General features: G+C 47.0%; 1 protein-coding gene across 16 annotated transcripts in view; it reads left to right on the top strand.

Moving 5' to 3' along the window:
• The window catches only part of BAZ2A (bromodomain adjacent to zinc finger domain 2A), a 63,331-nt gene that overhangs the window by 41,542 nt on the left and 5,220 nt on the right, over positions 1-16,569 (top strand). For 11 of the 16 annotated variants that reach the window (XM_035103552.3, XM_088662928.1, XM_088662923.1 and 8 more), the window contains 15 exons: positions 796-1,050; positions 3,833-4,047; positions 4,759-4,833; positions 5,608-5,770; positions 6,441-6,500; positions 6,936-7,080; positions 8,771-9,351; positions 10,160-10,388; positions 10,918-11,073; positions 11,169-11,332; positions 12,252-12,535; positions 13,691-13,823; positions 14,343-14,489; positions 14,806-15,044; positions 15,648-15,791. In XM_035103552.3, coding sequence (XP_034959443.3) covers positions 796-1,050; positions 3,833-4,047; positions 4,759-4,833; positions 5,608-5,770; positions 6,441-6,500; positions 6,936-7,080; positions 8,771-9,351; positions 10,160-10,388; positions 10,918-11,073; positions 11,169-11,332; positions 12,252-12,535; positions 13,691-13,823; positions 14,343-14,489; positions 14,806-15,044; positions 15,648-15,791 — 2,990 coding nt within the window. The remainder of the gene's footprint in view (positions 1-795; positions 1,051-3,832; positions 4,048-4,758; positions 4,834-5,607; positions 5,771-6,440; positions 6,501-6,935; positions 7,081-8,770; positions 9,352-10,159; positions 10,389-10,917; positions 11,074-11,168; positions 11,333-12,251; positions 12,536-13,690; positions 13,824-14,342; positions 14,490-14,805; positions 15,045-15,647; positions 15,792-16,569) is intronic. The other 5 variants (XM_088662924.1, XM_088662933.1, XM_088662934.1 and 2 more) reach the window with 3 other exon arrangements.

Raw genomic sequence — 16,569 nt, 5'->3', positions numbered from 1 at the left:
ATGATGCAGCATAGAACAGTGCACCATGCCTGTTAATGCACCATGCCATAGTTAATGCTCTTCCAAATATTATGAAGAGGAAATTTTCAAACCTGTAGCAACACTATTTTGTTGTGTAGCATCAGCGTAGGGGTCTTCTGGGTTTACCACAAAATGATATCTGGCAGTGGAGCACTGAAACTAAGGTGGCGGCTCTGGCTCAGACATTAACATCTCAGGATGCCAGTTTTCTGCACCAGATTCCTTAATTGTACCAATACTAAACAAACAATGCATTTTTGTTTAAATATGTGAACCTTTCAGTACTTTCTTATATTTGCTGAGTTGAGACACTTGATTGTCTCACAACATTGTTCTGTCACCTATGGGCAATAAGACTTTAGCATCTGATATAGTGTTCTGTCATATATTTACTGGGTTGCTCATTTAGTTCTTCCACCAAAAGGCTAAGATTGTCTGAGCTATTTAGTTCTATCTCACTGAGACACTAAAGTATTTTTCTGTGGCATTTGAGTTCTCCTCTGTATCTATTCATGTTGCCGAATGGACTTGATCTGTCCTGGCGGAATTTAATATAGTTTGAGACAGGGAAAGCTGTCTTTGGAGGGAAATCTGGCTTTGGAGGGCTGACAGGCTTCCCACACTGGGAAAATGTTCTCTGATTTTCTACCTTGTTAGACACTGTATATTATCAGCCTTTCGTGTGGCTGAGTTGCAGTATGAGCAGGGCTAGCTGTTCTGCTAGATCACAAGTCTGTACTGATGCTCTCTGTACTGATATTTTGTCTTTCCCAGCCTCTTCCAGAATTTTCTCGCATCCCTGGATTGGTTTTGCCCAGCCATGCTTTCTCAGACTGCTTAGCCATTGTGGAATTCCTACACAACTATGGCAAGGTGCTGGGCTTTGATGTAGCCAGGGAGGTTCCCAGTCTGAGTACCCTGCAAGAGGGCCTCTTCAATGTAGGCGATAGTTTGGGTGAAGTGTTGGACCTCCTGGTAAAGCTGGTGAAGGCTGCACTGTATGATCCTGGCCTCCCTCCCTTCTGCCAGGTAGGCCCATGTATGTATGTTCTGGGTCACATCAATCTGCATGTTTGAATATAAGAAATCATATGGGCTGAAGTGCTGGTGTAAAAAGGGTATGGGTTTTTAGTCTGGTGCGTGCCAAATATTCTAATGGTATAATCGGAGCTGTGTGTGTGTGTGAGAGAGAGAGAGAGTTTAGACAACCCCAATTTCGCACCAAGGAAAACTGAATACATTTGCACAATTTCTCTTATTTTTGCATATTCACTATGAGGAAGGGCAGCAAACTGTGCAAAGCACTGAAACTGCCCCAAACACTGAAAACCTATTTCAACAAGCCCTCTTCTGAGATGTTAGTAGGCATTGCCTACATACTTTTATGCAAATGAAAAACTCAGAAAGCTAGAAAAATGTGGTACATTTTTAATTGAAATGAAAGCTGAGAGTCTCAGGAAGCTGCACCCAATACCACATAATGCAAATTTCCTGTTCTCACGTGAAATTGTGGTATACATGCAGGCTGACAATTGTGTTTTTTTCCTGTATCTGCTTTGTGAGTAGGATGTAGACTGGATTGCAGTGTATGGAGGATAGGAAGAAACATCATTGTCAGGGATCCTGGTTTGCTATAGCTGTAAGCCTGCTACTAGTGCAGGGGTGTCAAACTCAAATTCATCGGGGGCCGCATCAGCAGTTTGGTCACCCTCAAAGGGCCGGTTGTGTCTGTAGGACTATGTGTCCACTCTTTATTATCATAAATTATTGTCACTGCATTCAATTATTACTGTTTTTGTAATAATGTAAGCTCATTCCCGCCCCCACGCGGATCACATTCCTGCGTCGTGGCGCGTGTGGGAGGGGATGTAAACGAGGGAAATTTGAACAAAATGTGGGGATCGACGGCTTCCGGGGGGGGGGCGCTCAACTAAACCTTCGGCAGGAAGGAGAAAGCCACTGCTGGGATTAAAAACCTGCAGATGGAAAGAGGGCTTCCCTCTCCCGCCCTGCGCACACCTAAACCCCGCTAGGCAGGATGCCACACGCTGCAACCCACCCCATGCTTTGGAGAGGGGCATGCGGTGCAGTGCCAACTCCCTGCTTTGCTTTTGCATCCTCCCTCCTCAGCGCCAGAGTCCCTTCCCCTCGCGCTGAGGGAGGGCAGCGGATTTCCCGAGGAGGAAGGCGGCGGCGGCAGCCCCAGCGGACGTGCATCTTCGCCTCAGAGCTGCTCTTTCCCCCACCCGCGCTGTTGTCGTCTTTGCCGCCGCCTCTCCCTACTGGGACTGCAGGCAGAGGAGGCTTGAAAACCTCCCCCCCCCCAAAAAAATTCCCCTCCCACCTACTCAAACCGCGAGGCGACTCCATCTGGAGCCCTACATCACGAGGGGCTGAGAGGAGGCGGCGGCAGAGCGGGAAGAGCAGGAACCCGTGCCGCCGCCTCCCTCCCGGCCGCCCCCCGGGGAGCAGCTCCGCCGGAACTGAGAAGCCAAAGGGCGGCTTGGGGGTGGGGGCAGAGCAAAAGCCAGGCACCCTCCCAAGTGTCTATGAGGAGAAAACGGGGGAAGAGGGAAGAGAATCCCGGCTCTATCAAGAGAGCGGCTGTTGCGCTTCGCCTACTTCCCCCTCAGGCTCACTCCGCGTCCCTTTCGCCCCCTCGCTCGCCCACCTCCCGGATGCAGCCGAGGAGAGGAAGGGAAGCGGCGGGCGGCAGCTCCCCAGTGCCGCCTCACTCGCTCTCGGAGACAACAGCAAAGCCCGCCAAAAAAAAATCCAGCACTGCTCCGTCCCGGCACCAACTTTGCCGGCGGCACCTGTAGGGCTTTCCTACCTCCTCGGCGGGCTTCCTCCTCCTCCTCCTGCATCTCACTTCCCCGTCTGGCCGCCTCAGCCTCATTCGAAATTGAAATTCCCTGGCCAAGGCCGTCAGCGCGGCTCCAGCGCCCCGGCCTCCGCCTGCAGCCCCACCCCCGGTTTTGACCCTCGGCCAATCGCAGGCTCCAGAACTACTGTCAGTTACTATCGTCGGCGGCTACGCGGGCCACATGACGAGGTCTGGCGGGCCGGATTAGGCCCCCGGGCCTTGTGTTTGACACCCGTGTACTAGTGGCAGACTATGGCTTGCAGTGCAGGTCCCTGAGAATAGTTTTTCATATATTTTTTTAAAGAATGCTTCTAGAATTCAAGATTTCAGAGAGAACTTAAAAGTTGCATGGAAGTATCTGCTAAATGCTTTTATGAGAGGGAGCTTGGAGGGAGGCTTCATTGACCATGGTGTGAGATCTTGTTACCCTTCATGGCTCTTTTCCTCCCCAGTGATCTATTTGCATCTGTTCTACTTACTGCCACGAGTTCTATCTAGCCCTATATAAACTTGCACTTTAAAGGGTCAAGGGAGGCAGTTTAATAAAAATTCTGCGCCAAGAAAAGATGAATTGTGTGAAATCTAAACCCTGCAAATTGGACACATTAGCACATTTGCCTGTTTTGCTTAGAACCATTGTTCTAACTGTGGGGCTGTCTCAATGCATTATGGACCCAACACATATTGCCAGCCCATACTCTTGTTCTATTTTTTTTTTAAAAAAACCAACAGTTTAGAGGTGACATTAAGGTGGTGGAGGAGGCTAATTATTACCCCATTGTCATGAAGAGATTACTCCCTAGTAATGTTTGGCTTAGTGGTGGTAGTTTTCTTCTACAGGCTTGGTGGTAGTAGTTCTCTGAAAGAGTCTTGAATGCTCTGTGGGATGTTCCTGTCGGCATGGCAGACATATCTTGATTATTGTCCTCTCCTTTCTCCTGCCAGTCGCTGAAGATTCTCGGTGAGAAACTCTCTGAGATAAGCCTGAACCGTGATACTGTGTCTGAGATCCTTCGCTGCTTCCTCATAGCCTATGGGGCAGATGAGAACCTATGTGACTGCTTGCGCACTAAACCCTTCCAGGCACTAGCCCCTGACAAAAAAGCTGCTGTGCTGGCCTTCCTCGTCAATGAACTTAACAGCAGTGCCCTTATCATCAAGTAAGTGGTGATAGGTCAGGGAAGTTGCTAAGTTGTGTCTCTCATGGCCATATGTATGTGACAGTCTGAGCTCATAATATGTAGATATGGATGGGGAGGCATCCTGCCCCATGATACTATCTTACTGTATTGAGCTGAGAGAGGATAGCAAGCAGAGGAGCTAGATGGTTCAGCATATCTTAGATGTTTAGTGACCACAATAAGGTTGCAAGGCTGTAAGCAGGGACTATCTTGTTCATTGTTCATTTTATGCAAGCTGCACTGGGAGCATTTTTTGACTGAACATTGGGGTAAAAATGCTGTTAAATAGATAGATAGATAGATAAATGGTTTTGTGCACTCTAGCGTGTGGCCACCCAGATTGCACCTGGGCTTTGTGTAGAAAACATGCTGAACAGAGAACAAATTGTTTTCTGGGAAGATACCACTGAGAACAACAGATTACAATAGTATTGGACATCCAAATGTCCCTACATAAGCTTTGGATGCCTGCCTTAAAGAAATGCGTGGCTACCTTACTCTTCTGCTGACAGATTCTCTTGTAGACTGGACTGTGTATGTGTAGTGGGGTGGGTAATGGGTCTTGAATGAGCATTTTGCATATATTGATAAAAAGGGAATATTTTCCAATTCTCTGCAGTTGAACTCTTCCTGTCATATACACTCTACCCCACCCCACTTCTCTTTCTATTTTTTTTTAAACTCTTGCAGTGAAATCGACAAGACCCTAGAGAACATGTCTAACCACAGGAGAAATAAATGGATTATTGAAGGAAAGCTGCGCAGGTACATACTGTATCCCTGGATTTAGTTTTGACCCAGTGTAACCAGAAAGCTCAGTGGATGTGGGAGGGGCACTTAGATGAAGAGGGCTGAGATCATTTCACTCTTATATTTAAGTCAAGTAGCCTCTGGTGGTGTGGAATCTTACTGTGACTATAGGAGCCAAAGTGATTATTGATTGCTTTATTTTCCACCATCTTGGATTTACCAAAGGATTTAGGGGAAGATAACATTTCCCCTCTGGTTCTCCTCCCTTTGCTATGTGGGTCGCCTAAGGAAATATTTCCAGATGGCTAGTAGTTGTGCATCAGCTCATGCAGGCACAGTGGCTGGCTAACACTGACCCTGAGTCACAATCCCAGAGTCCCTTACTGCAGTGTTTCTCAACCTTTTTTGGGCCACGGCACACTTGTTCCGTGAAAAAAATCACGAGGCACACCACCATTAAAAAAGTTAAAAAATTTAACTCTGTGCCGCCCTATATTATAATTATGACTGTAAGAAACACTTGCCAAATATTGCTTTCCGGCGGGTTAGTGTTGTGTATTGGCGGCCGCCAGGCTCGTTTGCACTGAGCTTTGGGAAAGAGGAGGCGAAATATTGCTTTCCGGCGGGACAATGCAAATCGCCCTTCTTGTCACCGCACGTCGCGGCACACCAGCCAGCGTCTCGCGGCACACTAGTGTGCCGCGGAACAGCAGTTGAGAAACGCTGCCTTACTGTAGTGTATCGTGTCCCTTTTCTCTCCATTACTGGTGCCTTGTTGTTGCACTGTAGGTTAAAGATTGCTCTAGCCAAGAAGACAGGACGCCCCGAGTCAGAAATCACAGGCTTGGAGGAAGGGCGGTGGCGGCGGAGCTCACGCATCAATGAAGAGAATGAGGACATGGAAATGGAGGAGGAGAGAAGCAGAGCATGCAGGACACGGAAAGACAATGAGGTAGGTGAAGGTGTGACGGAGTAAACCGAGAAGGGAGTATGCAGTGTTCTAATAGAATATCTGTTCTAATAGCAAAGTGCAGGTTTGGAGGGAGCAGTGTTGATCATATGGCATGAGATGCAAGACAGTTTGAGTAATAACCTCTATTGGACCAACTAATTTTACGGTATTTTATTTCATAAAATTTATATACCGCTTGATTGTAAAAAAACCTTAAAGCAGTTCGCAAAAAGATAAAACAATAAAATCAAAAGAAATTCACAAGCATCGTTGAAAACATTTAAAAGTTAATACTTTAGAACAGATTTAAATTACCTCTACTTTCTAATAACTTCAAAGTAGTGTGACCCTTGGTAAAAATCATGTTTGGCCATGGACATTGAGGCAGATCTAAGCTTGTCAAAACAACCAGTTCTTTTAGCAAGATGCAAGAGTCTTAAGAAGTGAGTCTATATTTTCTGTGTTGCCTCCTGTGGAATAAGAGGGGGATCTCCCTGTCTCTTAGTGGATTTTGCAACTTCATAACTTGCAGCAGCTGGATCCTCCCCTCTGCTCATCGCTTCCCACTTTCTTTTTACTAGCATCTTTTTAAATGTATCCAAAGCAATTCAGTCTAGATTTGCTGGGAAACATGAGGGTTTGGCTCTAAGTTATCTTCTTTCTTTCCCAGCATGACACTCCGGTTTCCAGTGTGCCTGAGCTGGAGAGACAAATTGAAAAGCTTTCCAAGGTAAATGCTTCTATTTGAAAAGATAAGCAAGTACAGAATGGAAGGAGCTGTAGTAGCAGCTAGACTTAAAAGGGTATATTGGGCCTTCTCGGTAGCAGCGCCTGCCCTGTGGAACGCCCTCCCAGCAGATGTCAAGGCAATAAGCAACTATTTTCCTTTTAAAGGACAACTGAAGGCGGTTAAGGGAAGTTTTTAATGTTTGATGCTGTATTTTTTAATATTCAGTTGGAAACCGCCCAGAGTGAGTGGGGAAACCCAGCCAGATGGGTGGGGTATAAATAATAATAATAATAATAATAATAATAATAATAATAATAATAATAAATTATTACTATTAGAATAATCGGGGGGTGTCACTCTTTGCTGTGGTAACCAGAGCTTTGCACAGGCACTTTATAACACTTGGTGCTCTTACTGGTCTTCTCCTTGCTGCAGCGCCAGATGTTCTTCCGCAAGAAGTTGCTTCACGCTTCACAGCTGCTACGGGCTTCATCCCTGGGGCAGGATCGATATCGACGTCGGTATTGGGTGCTGCCTCACCTAGGTGGGGTCTTCGTAGAAGGTTGTGAGGTTTCAGCAGGTATGTAGAGCCTAGGATGTACAAAGGCTAAACCACTTGGGACCATGATAGTTGAGGGAGCTCCTGTTCCTATATTGTCCTGACTGAACATTTAAGTTCTCTTGCAGGGAGGGGCTCCTTGGGAGCTATACATTATGTAGGGATGTGGGAGAGAGCCTTGGAATTCTCTCCCTTCCCCCAGAGGACCAGGCGGTACCAATGGCAGCTTCTTTTCAGCGCTCAGTAACAACCTGACTCTTCATGCGGGCATTTGGAATGTACTGGTGGCATTACTGGGTTGGGGTCTGCCTATTAGTTTATTTTACAGTTTATTTATTGATTTGTGATTTTATAGTTCCTGTTTTATCATACAAATTTTAGTTTTTGTTAATACAGTGGTACCTCGGTTTATGAACACAATTGGTTCCGGAAGTCTGTTCATAAACTGAAGCATTCATAAACAGAAGCGAACTTTCCCATTGAAAGTAATGGAAAGTGGATTAATCTGTTCCAGACGGTCCGCGGAGTACTTAAACTGAAGCGTTCATAAACTGAAGCGAACTTTCCCACTGAAAGTAATGGAAATGGGATTAATCCGTTCCAGACGGGTCCCTGGAGTACTCAACCTGAAGCGTGCTTAACCCCGAAGCATGGGTATAATTGGTTCCGGAAGTCTGTTCATAAACTGAAGCGTTCATAAACTGAAGCGAACTTTCCCATTGAAAGTAATTGAAAATGAATTAATCTGTTCCAGATGGGTCCGCGGCGTTCGTAAACCGAAAATTCATAAACCGAGGTGTTCATAAACCGAGGTTCCACTGTATGTGCCTTGCCCTAATAGTAATTTTATTTTTATTTTATCGGTTTGCTTTTATATTATAAAGCAAGAGATGGCACTGTAGATCCCATCACTTGGTCTCACAAGGAAGAACACATGTTTCTTGATTTTTGTGGGGTGGCCTCCTCCTCAGAACTTGGAGCCACAAGGATTGTTGCAGCTGGCAAAATAGATAAGAATTAATGGGCTAATTAGAAAGAGCCATGGGACAGCTCAGAATTTGGAGCAAGAAGAGCAGAGTAGAAGTGGGAAGTGGAGCCAGGAGGGTTGTGTGTCTCTTTTTAAATCTGTGGGCCACATTTCACTTTATAAATTGAAATGCCAATTTGACTGAAGTTTGCTGAGGGTGCAGAGGCATCATGGGATATATTTGGATGGGTGGAGTAATTTAATAGGGCATTATGTCTGCGAACCAAATCGCAGACTTCAGCTGTGGATAACATTTGGCCAATGACTCCTTTGTTGAAAAGCTGATGCTTGATCTTTCGTGTGCTAGCGGCTTTTTCTCTCACTGTTCTACCCGCTCAAGAAAGCTGCACACACATCCACAGTGATTTGAATCAGTGTTTACCATGCAAGTCAGGGGGTGGAGGCAGGGAAGATACTTTCCAAAAGAAAAAAGATCTGCTGTACCTGTGCTTGCCTCCTTCACTCCATACAGAGATGAGGAAGTGGTGGCCCTTTAGGTGACATTGCACTCTCCCAACTGCCATCATCTCTAACCATCAGCCATGGTGCTTGGAGCTGATGGAAGAGCATCTGGGGAGCCACAGGTTCTCCCTGCACCCACCCCGACTTTGTATTTTTGAGAGAAGTTTTTAGCACCATCTTGTGGCGAAACTTAGGGAGATATCATTTTTGTTGCCTCCCAAGCAGCTTCCCCTGAGATATCCAAGAACTTGCCAGAGAAGGAAGAGGCTCTGAAGGAGGAAGAACCTGAGGCATTGCCCATCAAACAAGAGACCACTGAGATGCCACCAGTTACTGATTATGTAAATGGCACAACTTCTTGGTCGTGGAGCCGGCCGTGGAGGGACAATATGCTGCTGCCTGAGTCCTCAGAGCCCAAGTTGCCAGAGCCCGCCCCCATGTCTGTCAATGGATTTTTGGAGGATTGTGTGCCCATGGGCCAATCCCAGCATGACCTCAGCCAGTCGGCCTTCCTGTCCTGGCTCAGCCAGACACAGCAGGCATCCTCACTGCTCAACAGTTCTGTGCTTACCCCAGACAGCAGCCCTGGCAAAGGGGACCCGTTACCCCCAGATGAGCTGCCAGACTCTGCTGCAGAGGATGAAAGTGCCACAGAAACACAGGTTGCCTGGTTCAATCTGCTGCCCCGGGCACCCTGTAATGACTCTCCAATTACTACCTCCGTTGAACAACCCGCTATAAAAGCTGCCCCCCATTCCTGCAAGCCCCCTACCAGGGACCAGTCAAAGGCCTCGACCCGGCAGGTGAGTGTCATCTAGAGACCTTTCATTACCAGGGAATGCAAGCTCCAATTCTGATCTTGCATGGGTCAGTGGAGGAGCAAGGGACATGGTTCCTGCATTAATACAAGGAATTTAATGCAGGGCCTTTACCTGCATCCTGGGGACAGTTCCCTGTGAGTGGTCTGTTTCCAAGTAACAACTACAGCATGGGGTTGATGGTGGTAATGCAAATTCTGAATTGCTCTGCATTTCTTATCTGTCCAAGGTAGGAACTGTCAGACAGGAAGCTGTAATGTCAGAAAGGAAACTCCTGTTCATAGACAGTCGGACAAAAAGTAATAGATTAGAATTCAAGAGGTAGATTTAGAGTTGTCATCAGGAAGGATTTCCTAAACGTGAAAAGTCATTTAGAATGAGCTTTCTCATTGAGTGGGTAGATCTCTTCCTGTGAAGCTTTGAAGGCAAAAGTGGAAGTGGCATCAGAGATGCTTTAGGTTATAAGGTTGTCCTGCCTCAGGACACAAGCTTGGTCTAGATAAATTATAACATCCTTTGTTGATCTCATTGTCCTCTATCTAGTTATGCTCTTACCCTGCTAATATATACAATTCCCTGGTGCCTTCCACTAGTATATAATAGCTAGGTAATAAGACAACAAATGACTTCAGATAAGGTAGTAGCTGAGTTTTTTCAAGCCCACATAGTAACCTATAAGTGATGGTGTGATTGAAAAAACAGCCAGGCAGCTCCTTCAGCAGATGGCAACACCACTAGAAGCATGACTTTAAAGCCCTGTTAGAGCTCATGCCTGATCTTTCCCTCTCCACAGCTGAATGGCCTTTCCACCACCAGCCCAGCATTGCCACAACTGGCCTCCACCCCTCTCCATTCCAGCTCCAGGATTCACAGTACTTGCGCCTCAAAAGCCAAGGATGTCCCCATTAAAGCCCAGGAACCTCTAGGGCAGCCGAGACGACGGGGGCGCCCCCCTACAAAACTCTTCAAGCAAATTGAGCAGAAATATTTGACACAGTTGACACCACAGCCTATACCTCCAGGTGAGGGAAACCTGCATCTCCTTTTCTTCTGTATAATTTGTACTATGTGCGTATTCTGAAGTTATTGATATCATGGTTTGGAAAAGGATTGTGAGGTAAGATGAAATGATTTGCCGTTTGTAAGAAGATGCGACTGAGAATCCGCCGTGAGTGACCATAGGCATCTCCTAACCCCTGGAAGCGTCACCCCACAGTGTCTTCAGTTTGTAAGACCTTGTAGAAACTGCCAATGCAGTTTCACGTTTTTCCCATGAGGACGAAAAAAACCTATTCGTAAGGACAACCCCCTCAAGTACTGCACTGGATATGGTTGTCTTCCACATTACTTAAAGGCTACCTGAACCTTGAAAGCTACTGCTGTGCAGTTCCTCACGTGCATGCTGACCTGACACAAGACCCAGAGTGCAGCATTTGGGAGCTAACAGGCATGCTGTGCAGAGACAATAGCTTATTCAGTGGCCCCAGACTCTGAGCTGGTTCACCTCCCCCTTCCCATTCTTCTCTTCCTTCATTCTTCTCTTCCTCGCAGAGATGCAGAATGGCTGGTGGTGGCTGCAGGATCCAGAAGAGCTGGAAGCCGTGGTGCAGGTTCTGCACCCACGAGGGATCCGCGAGAAAGCCCTGCACAAGCACCTTATCAAGCACAAGGAGTACCTACGGGAGGTGTGTGCCCGAGCTGCCAATGGTAAGAACTTCTCATCGTATGGCTGGAGTGAGGCAGGGAGCCACGTTACCACACCCCTAACTTCTCTAATTGACTCTTCTGGCCTTCCTACCTAGATCCCATCTTCCAGACCCATCCCGAGGATGCCGCCCACCCTGTCTCTCAGGAAACCTTGACCCAATGGTCGATGGCTGAGCGGGCCTTTGAGGCAGACCTTTCTGTTCTGCAGTGGGTGGAGGAGCTGGAGCAGCGGGTACTCATGGCTGATCTACAGATCCGAGTAAGTACCAAGATCCAGGGTAGGCCGAGTCCCTCCTGATAACTCTTATTATTGTGGGAGGGGTGGGGGAGAGCTTCACGTTGCACAGATCACCCTGGGGGGTGCCCGGTAATCTCTAGATCTGCCGTAACAATTCAAAACATACATTGAGATCTCTCCTAGTTTCTCGAGTTGGAAAATTGAGGAGAGAAATGACCCAGGTCATCTTAAAATCCTACCTTGGCATTTCCATTCTTGCATGTGGGTATTACTCCCCAGCTGGAACCTTTGCAGCTACACTGCCCTGCAGAAAGCTAATCAATTTGAGAGCAAAGACTTCTTCTTTTTTGTTGTGCCACCTTTAGAGGTCCATTTACATTGGCGGCACCATATGAAGATTCAAACTTCCTCATTTTGATGGGTTATCTTACGACTGAGTGTTCTGGTACATGGGGGCTCCTTTGCACATCTGTGCCAGAGGCATAATCAGTATTTGGTGCAAATATTTTTCATTGGCAACGGGAGTAGCACAACCTTGAAAACTGTGTACCTGCACGAACTGGTTTCGGTTGGTACATGGCAAGAAGAAGAAGAGGAGTTTGGATTTGATATCCTGCTTTATCACTACCCGAAGGAGTCTCAAAGCGGCTAACAATCCCCCCCCCCCACAACAGACACCCTGTGAGGTGGGTGGGGCTGAGAGACTTCAGAGAAGTGTGACTAGCCCAAGGTCACCCAGCAGCTGCATGTGGAGGAGCGGAGACACGAACCTGGTTCCCCAGATTACGAGTCTACCGCTCTTAACCACTACACCACACTGGCTCTCAAGAAGATTCCCAAATGCATCTGGGGTTCCCAGAGTGTGTCACAACCACCTCTTCTTCCTGCCATGCCCTGAATCTCACATTTTTGCTTTGTTGTGTTTCCACCTCCCCTCCAGGGCTGGTTAAGTCCAGAACCTGATTCTGCTCGGAACGACTTGCAGTACTGTGAGCATCAGCTGGAGCTTCTGGAAGACATCACCATAAAAAACCGGCGTGAAGGACCAGCTATGAAGCGTGAAACCACCAACCCTTTAGACCTAGCTGTGCTTCGCCTGACAGAGCTAGAGAAGAACTTGGAGCGGAGATACCTCAGAGAGCCCCTCTGGCCTCCTCACGAGGTGGTGGTAGAAAAAGCTTTGCTGAGTAACCCCAGTAACCTTGAGCTGGGTACCACAGAAATGTAGGTGTATTCTTTTACTGTTGACTGAATTGCCAAGACCCTACTCCTAACTCTGAGAATCAGGGTCGTCTCACTACTTATAAAAAGCTTTTTTTATACCTTTCCTTTTAACCCAGGGACTCCTAAATCAGTTTACAGTAAAGTAAAATACCTGTAGTGAAAACCCACAGGAACTAACAATTTAAAAACCTCTTGTGGAAATGGGAGAATATGGACTTTGTTGGGGCAGGGGTCCTGATAAATTCCAAGTCTGATTGCATTGAGAAGATATTAAGATGAAAGGAAAAAGCTGCTGCTGTTGGTTGTTTTTACATCAGGCTTTTTAGGCATTAGAAAGTGGTAAATGTATGCATTGCAGCAAAAGTGAGAAATCTGGTGAATGTTTACATTTACCAGTAAGTCTTAAGGTTTTACAAGGCCCAACAGGAAATGTCAGAAATCTTATTGGCAAAAATCTGTTTCTCTCAGGCCTGAGAGAATATACCCTTTTTGCTGCATATGATGGAAATGGGAATGATATTTGAACTTAAGGCTACTGACATTTAATCCTGTTAGATTTCCTTCTGGGCTTACTTAAGTCTTTGAGGCTTAACAATAAATGTCAAAGTTCACCAAATTTCTAATGTTTACCTAGCATGCTTATGAGCTAGGAGACCATGGATGATAATGAGAACTAAATATAACAGGGATGTAGGTGGTTTAGAGCAGTAAGACTCTGAGCCAGAAGTTATACCATATTTTTCTGAAAATAAGACACCATCTTATATTTATTTTTCAACAAAAAAACACACAACAACAACACTATGGCTTTTTTTCAGGGGATGTCTTATTTTTTCCCTCCTCCTCCTGCTGCGGCCGGCATTGCTGCTGCACCTATCACTATGTCTTATTTTCGGGGTATGGCTTATATTCCTTGAATGCTTAAAAATCCTGCTATGGCTTATTTTATGACTACGTCTTAAAATAGGGGAAACAGGGTAGATTCGCCTGACAATTCCATCCTGGAGCTTCAGATGATGCGCCAAATGTCTGCCATCTCTCACAGTATGTTTCCATTTGGAATGGCCCCAAAAGACTCCAAGTGAAGAATTTCCTTTGCTGGGCAGGATTGACTTTCCCCCATTTTAATGGATTGCTATTTTTTTCCTTCTGCAGTGCATACGAGATCACACCACGGATGCGAACGTGGCGCCAGACCTTAGAGAGATGCCATAGTGCAGCCCAAGTTTCTCTGTGCATCTACCAGCTGGAGCGTTCTATTGCCTGGGAGAAGTCCGTTGTCAGAGCGGTGAGCAAGGAGCACTGGGTTGGGGGTAGGAAATATAAGAATGCATAAATGAAGAAATCAAAGTGAACATAGGTAACTTGTGAAATCCCTGGTGCAGAGAAGAGAGTTGATCCTCCTTCTGTGGCCTTTAGAGGCACATGTGTGCATAAGCCTGTACTAGGAGGAAATGAAGCAGCTGTGGGATCTGCAGAAAGATCTCTCTGTTCCAAAGGGGTTGACTAGAGCAGTGTTTCTCAACCAGTGTGCCTCCAGATGTTTTGGGACTACAACTCCCATCATTCCTGACCACTGGTCTTGCTAGCTAGGGATGATGGGAGTTGTAGTCCCAAAACATCTGGAGGCACACTGGTTGGGAAACACTGGACTAGAGCAGAGCCGTGGCTTGGATGAATCTAGTTGGGAAGGAGCTCAATTTGTGGACAAGGGGAAAAAAGGGAGAGCTCTTGGAGCTCAACTTTGGCCTTGGACCTCTGAATGTGGTGCTGGTCCTCACCCCTCCTTGTTCTCCCTGCCCTTCAGACTTGCCTAGTGTGCCGGAAAGGGGATGATGATGAGAACCTGCTGCTATGCGATAGCTGCGATCGTGGCTGCCACCTCTACTGCCACCGGCCCAAGATGACCGAGGTGCCGGCCGGTGACTGGTTCTGCTCCCTCTGCATCGCTCAGGTGCTGGCTCCATGTGGGCTAGAATCTGTCCCATCCCAAACTCTTTGATATTTCCTCCTTGATTGGCAGGGCTTCCTTTGCTCCACAATTTGTACTGAGATGCATTCCAAGGGAGGGAGTGTTGAATGTTGGAGTGTGTGCGGGCGCAGCAGTGCGGGACCATGCAGTATCCCTAGCAGATAGCTCTAGACTTTTTGTGCTGCCCTTGGGAAACCCTTCTCTGAAGCGGGATTCCTAAATTCACCAGTTTATGGTTCTTTATTCCCCCCCCTCTCACACACATCCCTGTCGCCCCTCCAATTTCTCTATGGTACAGATGCAAAGAGAATACCAGGATGACTACGGCTCTCCACGACGTGGCAAGAAAAGAAAAAGTGGAAGTTCCGGGGCTTTTTTTGGAAAGGAAGAGCTCAGGCCCCGATCTCGGTCAGCAGCAAACCAGCAGCGCAGCAACCTGGCCAACGTACCGCCCCGATACTCGGGTGAAGGCCTATCCCCTTCCAAGCGAAGAAGAGTGTCTACACGAGGCCAGAGTGCCGACCTCACCTTCTGCGAGTAGGTGTCACCTCGGAGCTGGTGTCCAGGGGAGAAGGGTGTGGAGCAGAATATGCCATAGGGATAAGCTTTCAGTTAGGTTTGAATGGAAAGGAGAAAGGACCATTTGCTCTAAGACTTGCTGTGGCCCAGAGATTCAGAAGCAGAGTGGCACCTGGAGCATCTGAGGGCTGTGGAAGGCTTGTAAATCCCATTTGCTTTCCCTGGGCTTTTTGTATCTGCCACCCAGAGAGACATTCACAGTGGACATGGGCTGAAGCAGCCCCACTCTGTGAGGGACTTACATTGGGCTTCTGCAGCAGCTGTTTCCTCTCAGATGTGTTGTGGCCCAGATATTCAGAAGCAGAGAGGCAACTGAGGGGGAAACTTGTGTTTTCCTTTGCCCACCATAGCAACCCTTGCCTATTTAGTTGCATTAGTAAGCTGCCGCGAGAACCTCTTCGGTTAGTAGGCGGTGCATGAATGATCCAAATAAATAATTTGGTTAGAGTGTCAGTAAATCTCCTCTAGGGCTCCTCCTGCTCCTTGGGAGGCCTTCTCAGCTTGACCAATAAGCTCTCCACTTTCTTTAGCCCTGACTCTATGTTGGTCCCTTTTTGTCAGGATCATTTTGATGGAGATGGAATCACATGAAGCTGCCTGGCCTTTCTTGGAACCAGTTAACCCCCGGCTAGTGCCTGGCTATCGGAAAATCATCAAAAACCCTATGGACTTCGCCACCATGAGGGCACGGCTGCTGCGCGGCGGGTGAGTCCAGGGAAGGAGCTTGCTGGTGGCAGGGCCAGCTCAAGGCATTTGCAAATCCAAATCGTGCGCACACAACCCCTAATTGTGGGGGTTGGTCCTGGTTGGAGGGTTTTGTGTGCTACAAATGGGGTAGTTTTGTGCAGGTGGAGCTAGCACACGGCTCATGGTGGTCCCATGCAGTATACCACAGCCCTTGGGCCTGGCTTTTTTTGCAGTTACGGTACTAAACTTGAGGTCTCCAGAGGTCCTCCTGAGGGAAAGGTGATGCTGCGCAGGGAAAGTAGTGTATGACAAGGCTTGCCTTGGGGGGAGGCCAAGCATTGTGATGTAGGAATGGCAGAGGTAGTGATTGCAAAGCTGGTGGCCTTTGCAGTCATGCAAAAATTGAGAATTTGAGTTAAAACTTTTTAGAAAAAAGATGCCACCTGGTCATGATATTGGAAGAGATTGTTTTTTTTAAAAAAATAAAATGAAATCTTGAGGGGTGGTAGCTGTGTTTGTCTGCTTCAGAAAAACCACCCAAGAGTGTTGTAGCAACTTGAAAACTAACCCCTTTATTAATGCATGAGATTTTGTGGACCAGAGTCCGGATGTATGGAGCATTGCCCCACATTGGCAGGAATATATATGCAAGATCAGAATACATTTAAGTTTCATCAGAATTGTCTCAGTCTCTACATTTAGAAATTTATTTGCCTCTGATGTCACAGCTTTATTCCCCCCCCACCTTCCACACCCATGTGTATATACTTGCCAACTTGGAGATCACTTCCTACAT

Source organism: Zootoca vivipara, chromosome 2 (genome assembly GCF_965207765.1).
Source record: "Zootoca vivipara chromosome 2, rZooViv2.hap1.1, whole genome shotgun sequence".
Classification (NCBI taxonomy): domain Eukaryota; kingdom Metazoa; phylum Chordata; class Lepidosauria; order Squamata; family Lacertidae; genus Zootoca; species Zootoca vivipara.
Note: the sequence above shows the minus strand (reverse complement) of the source record. Positions and strands in the feature narration are given on the sequence as shown.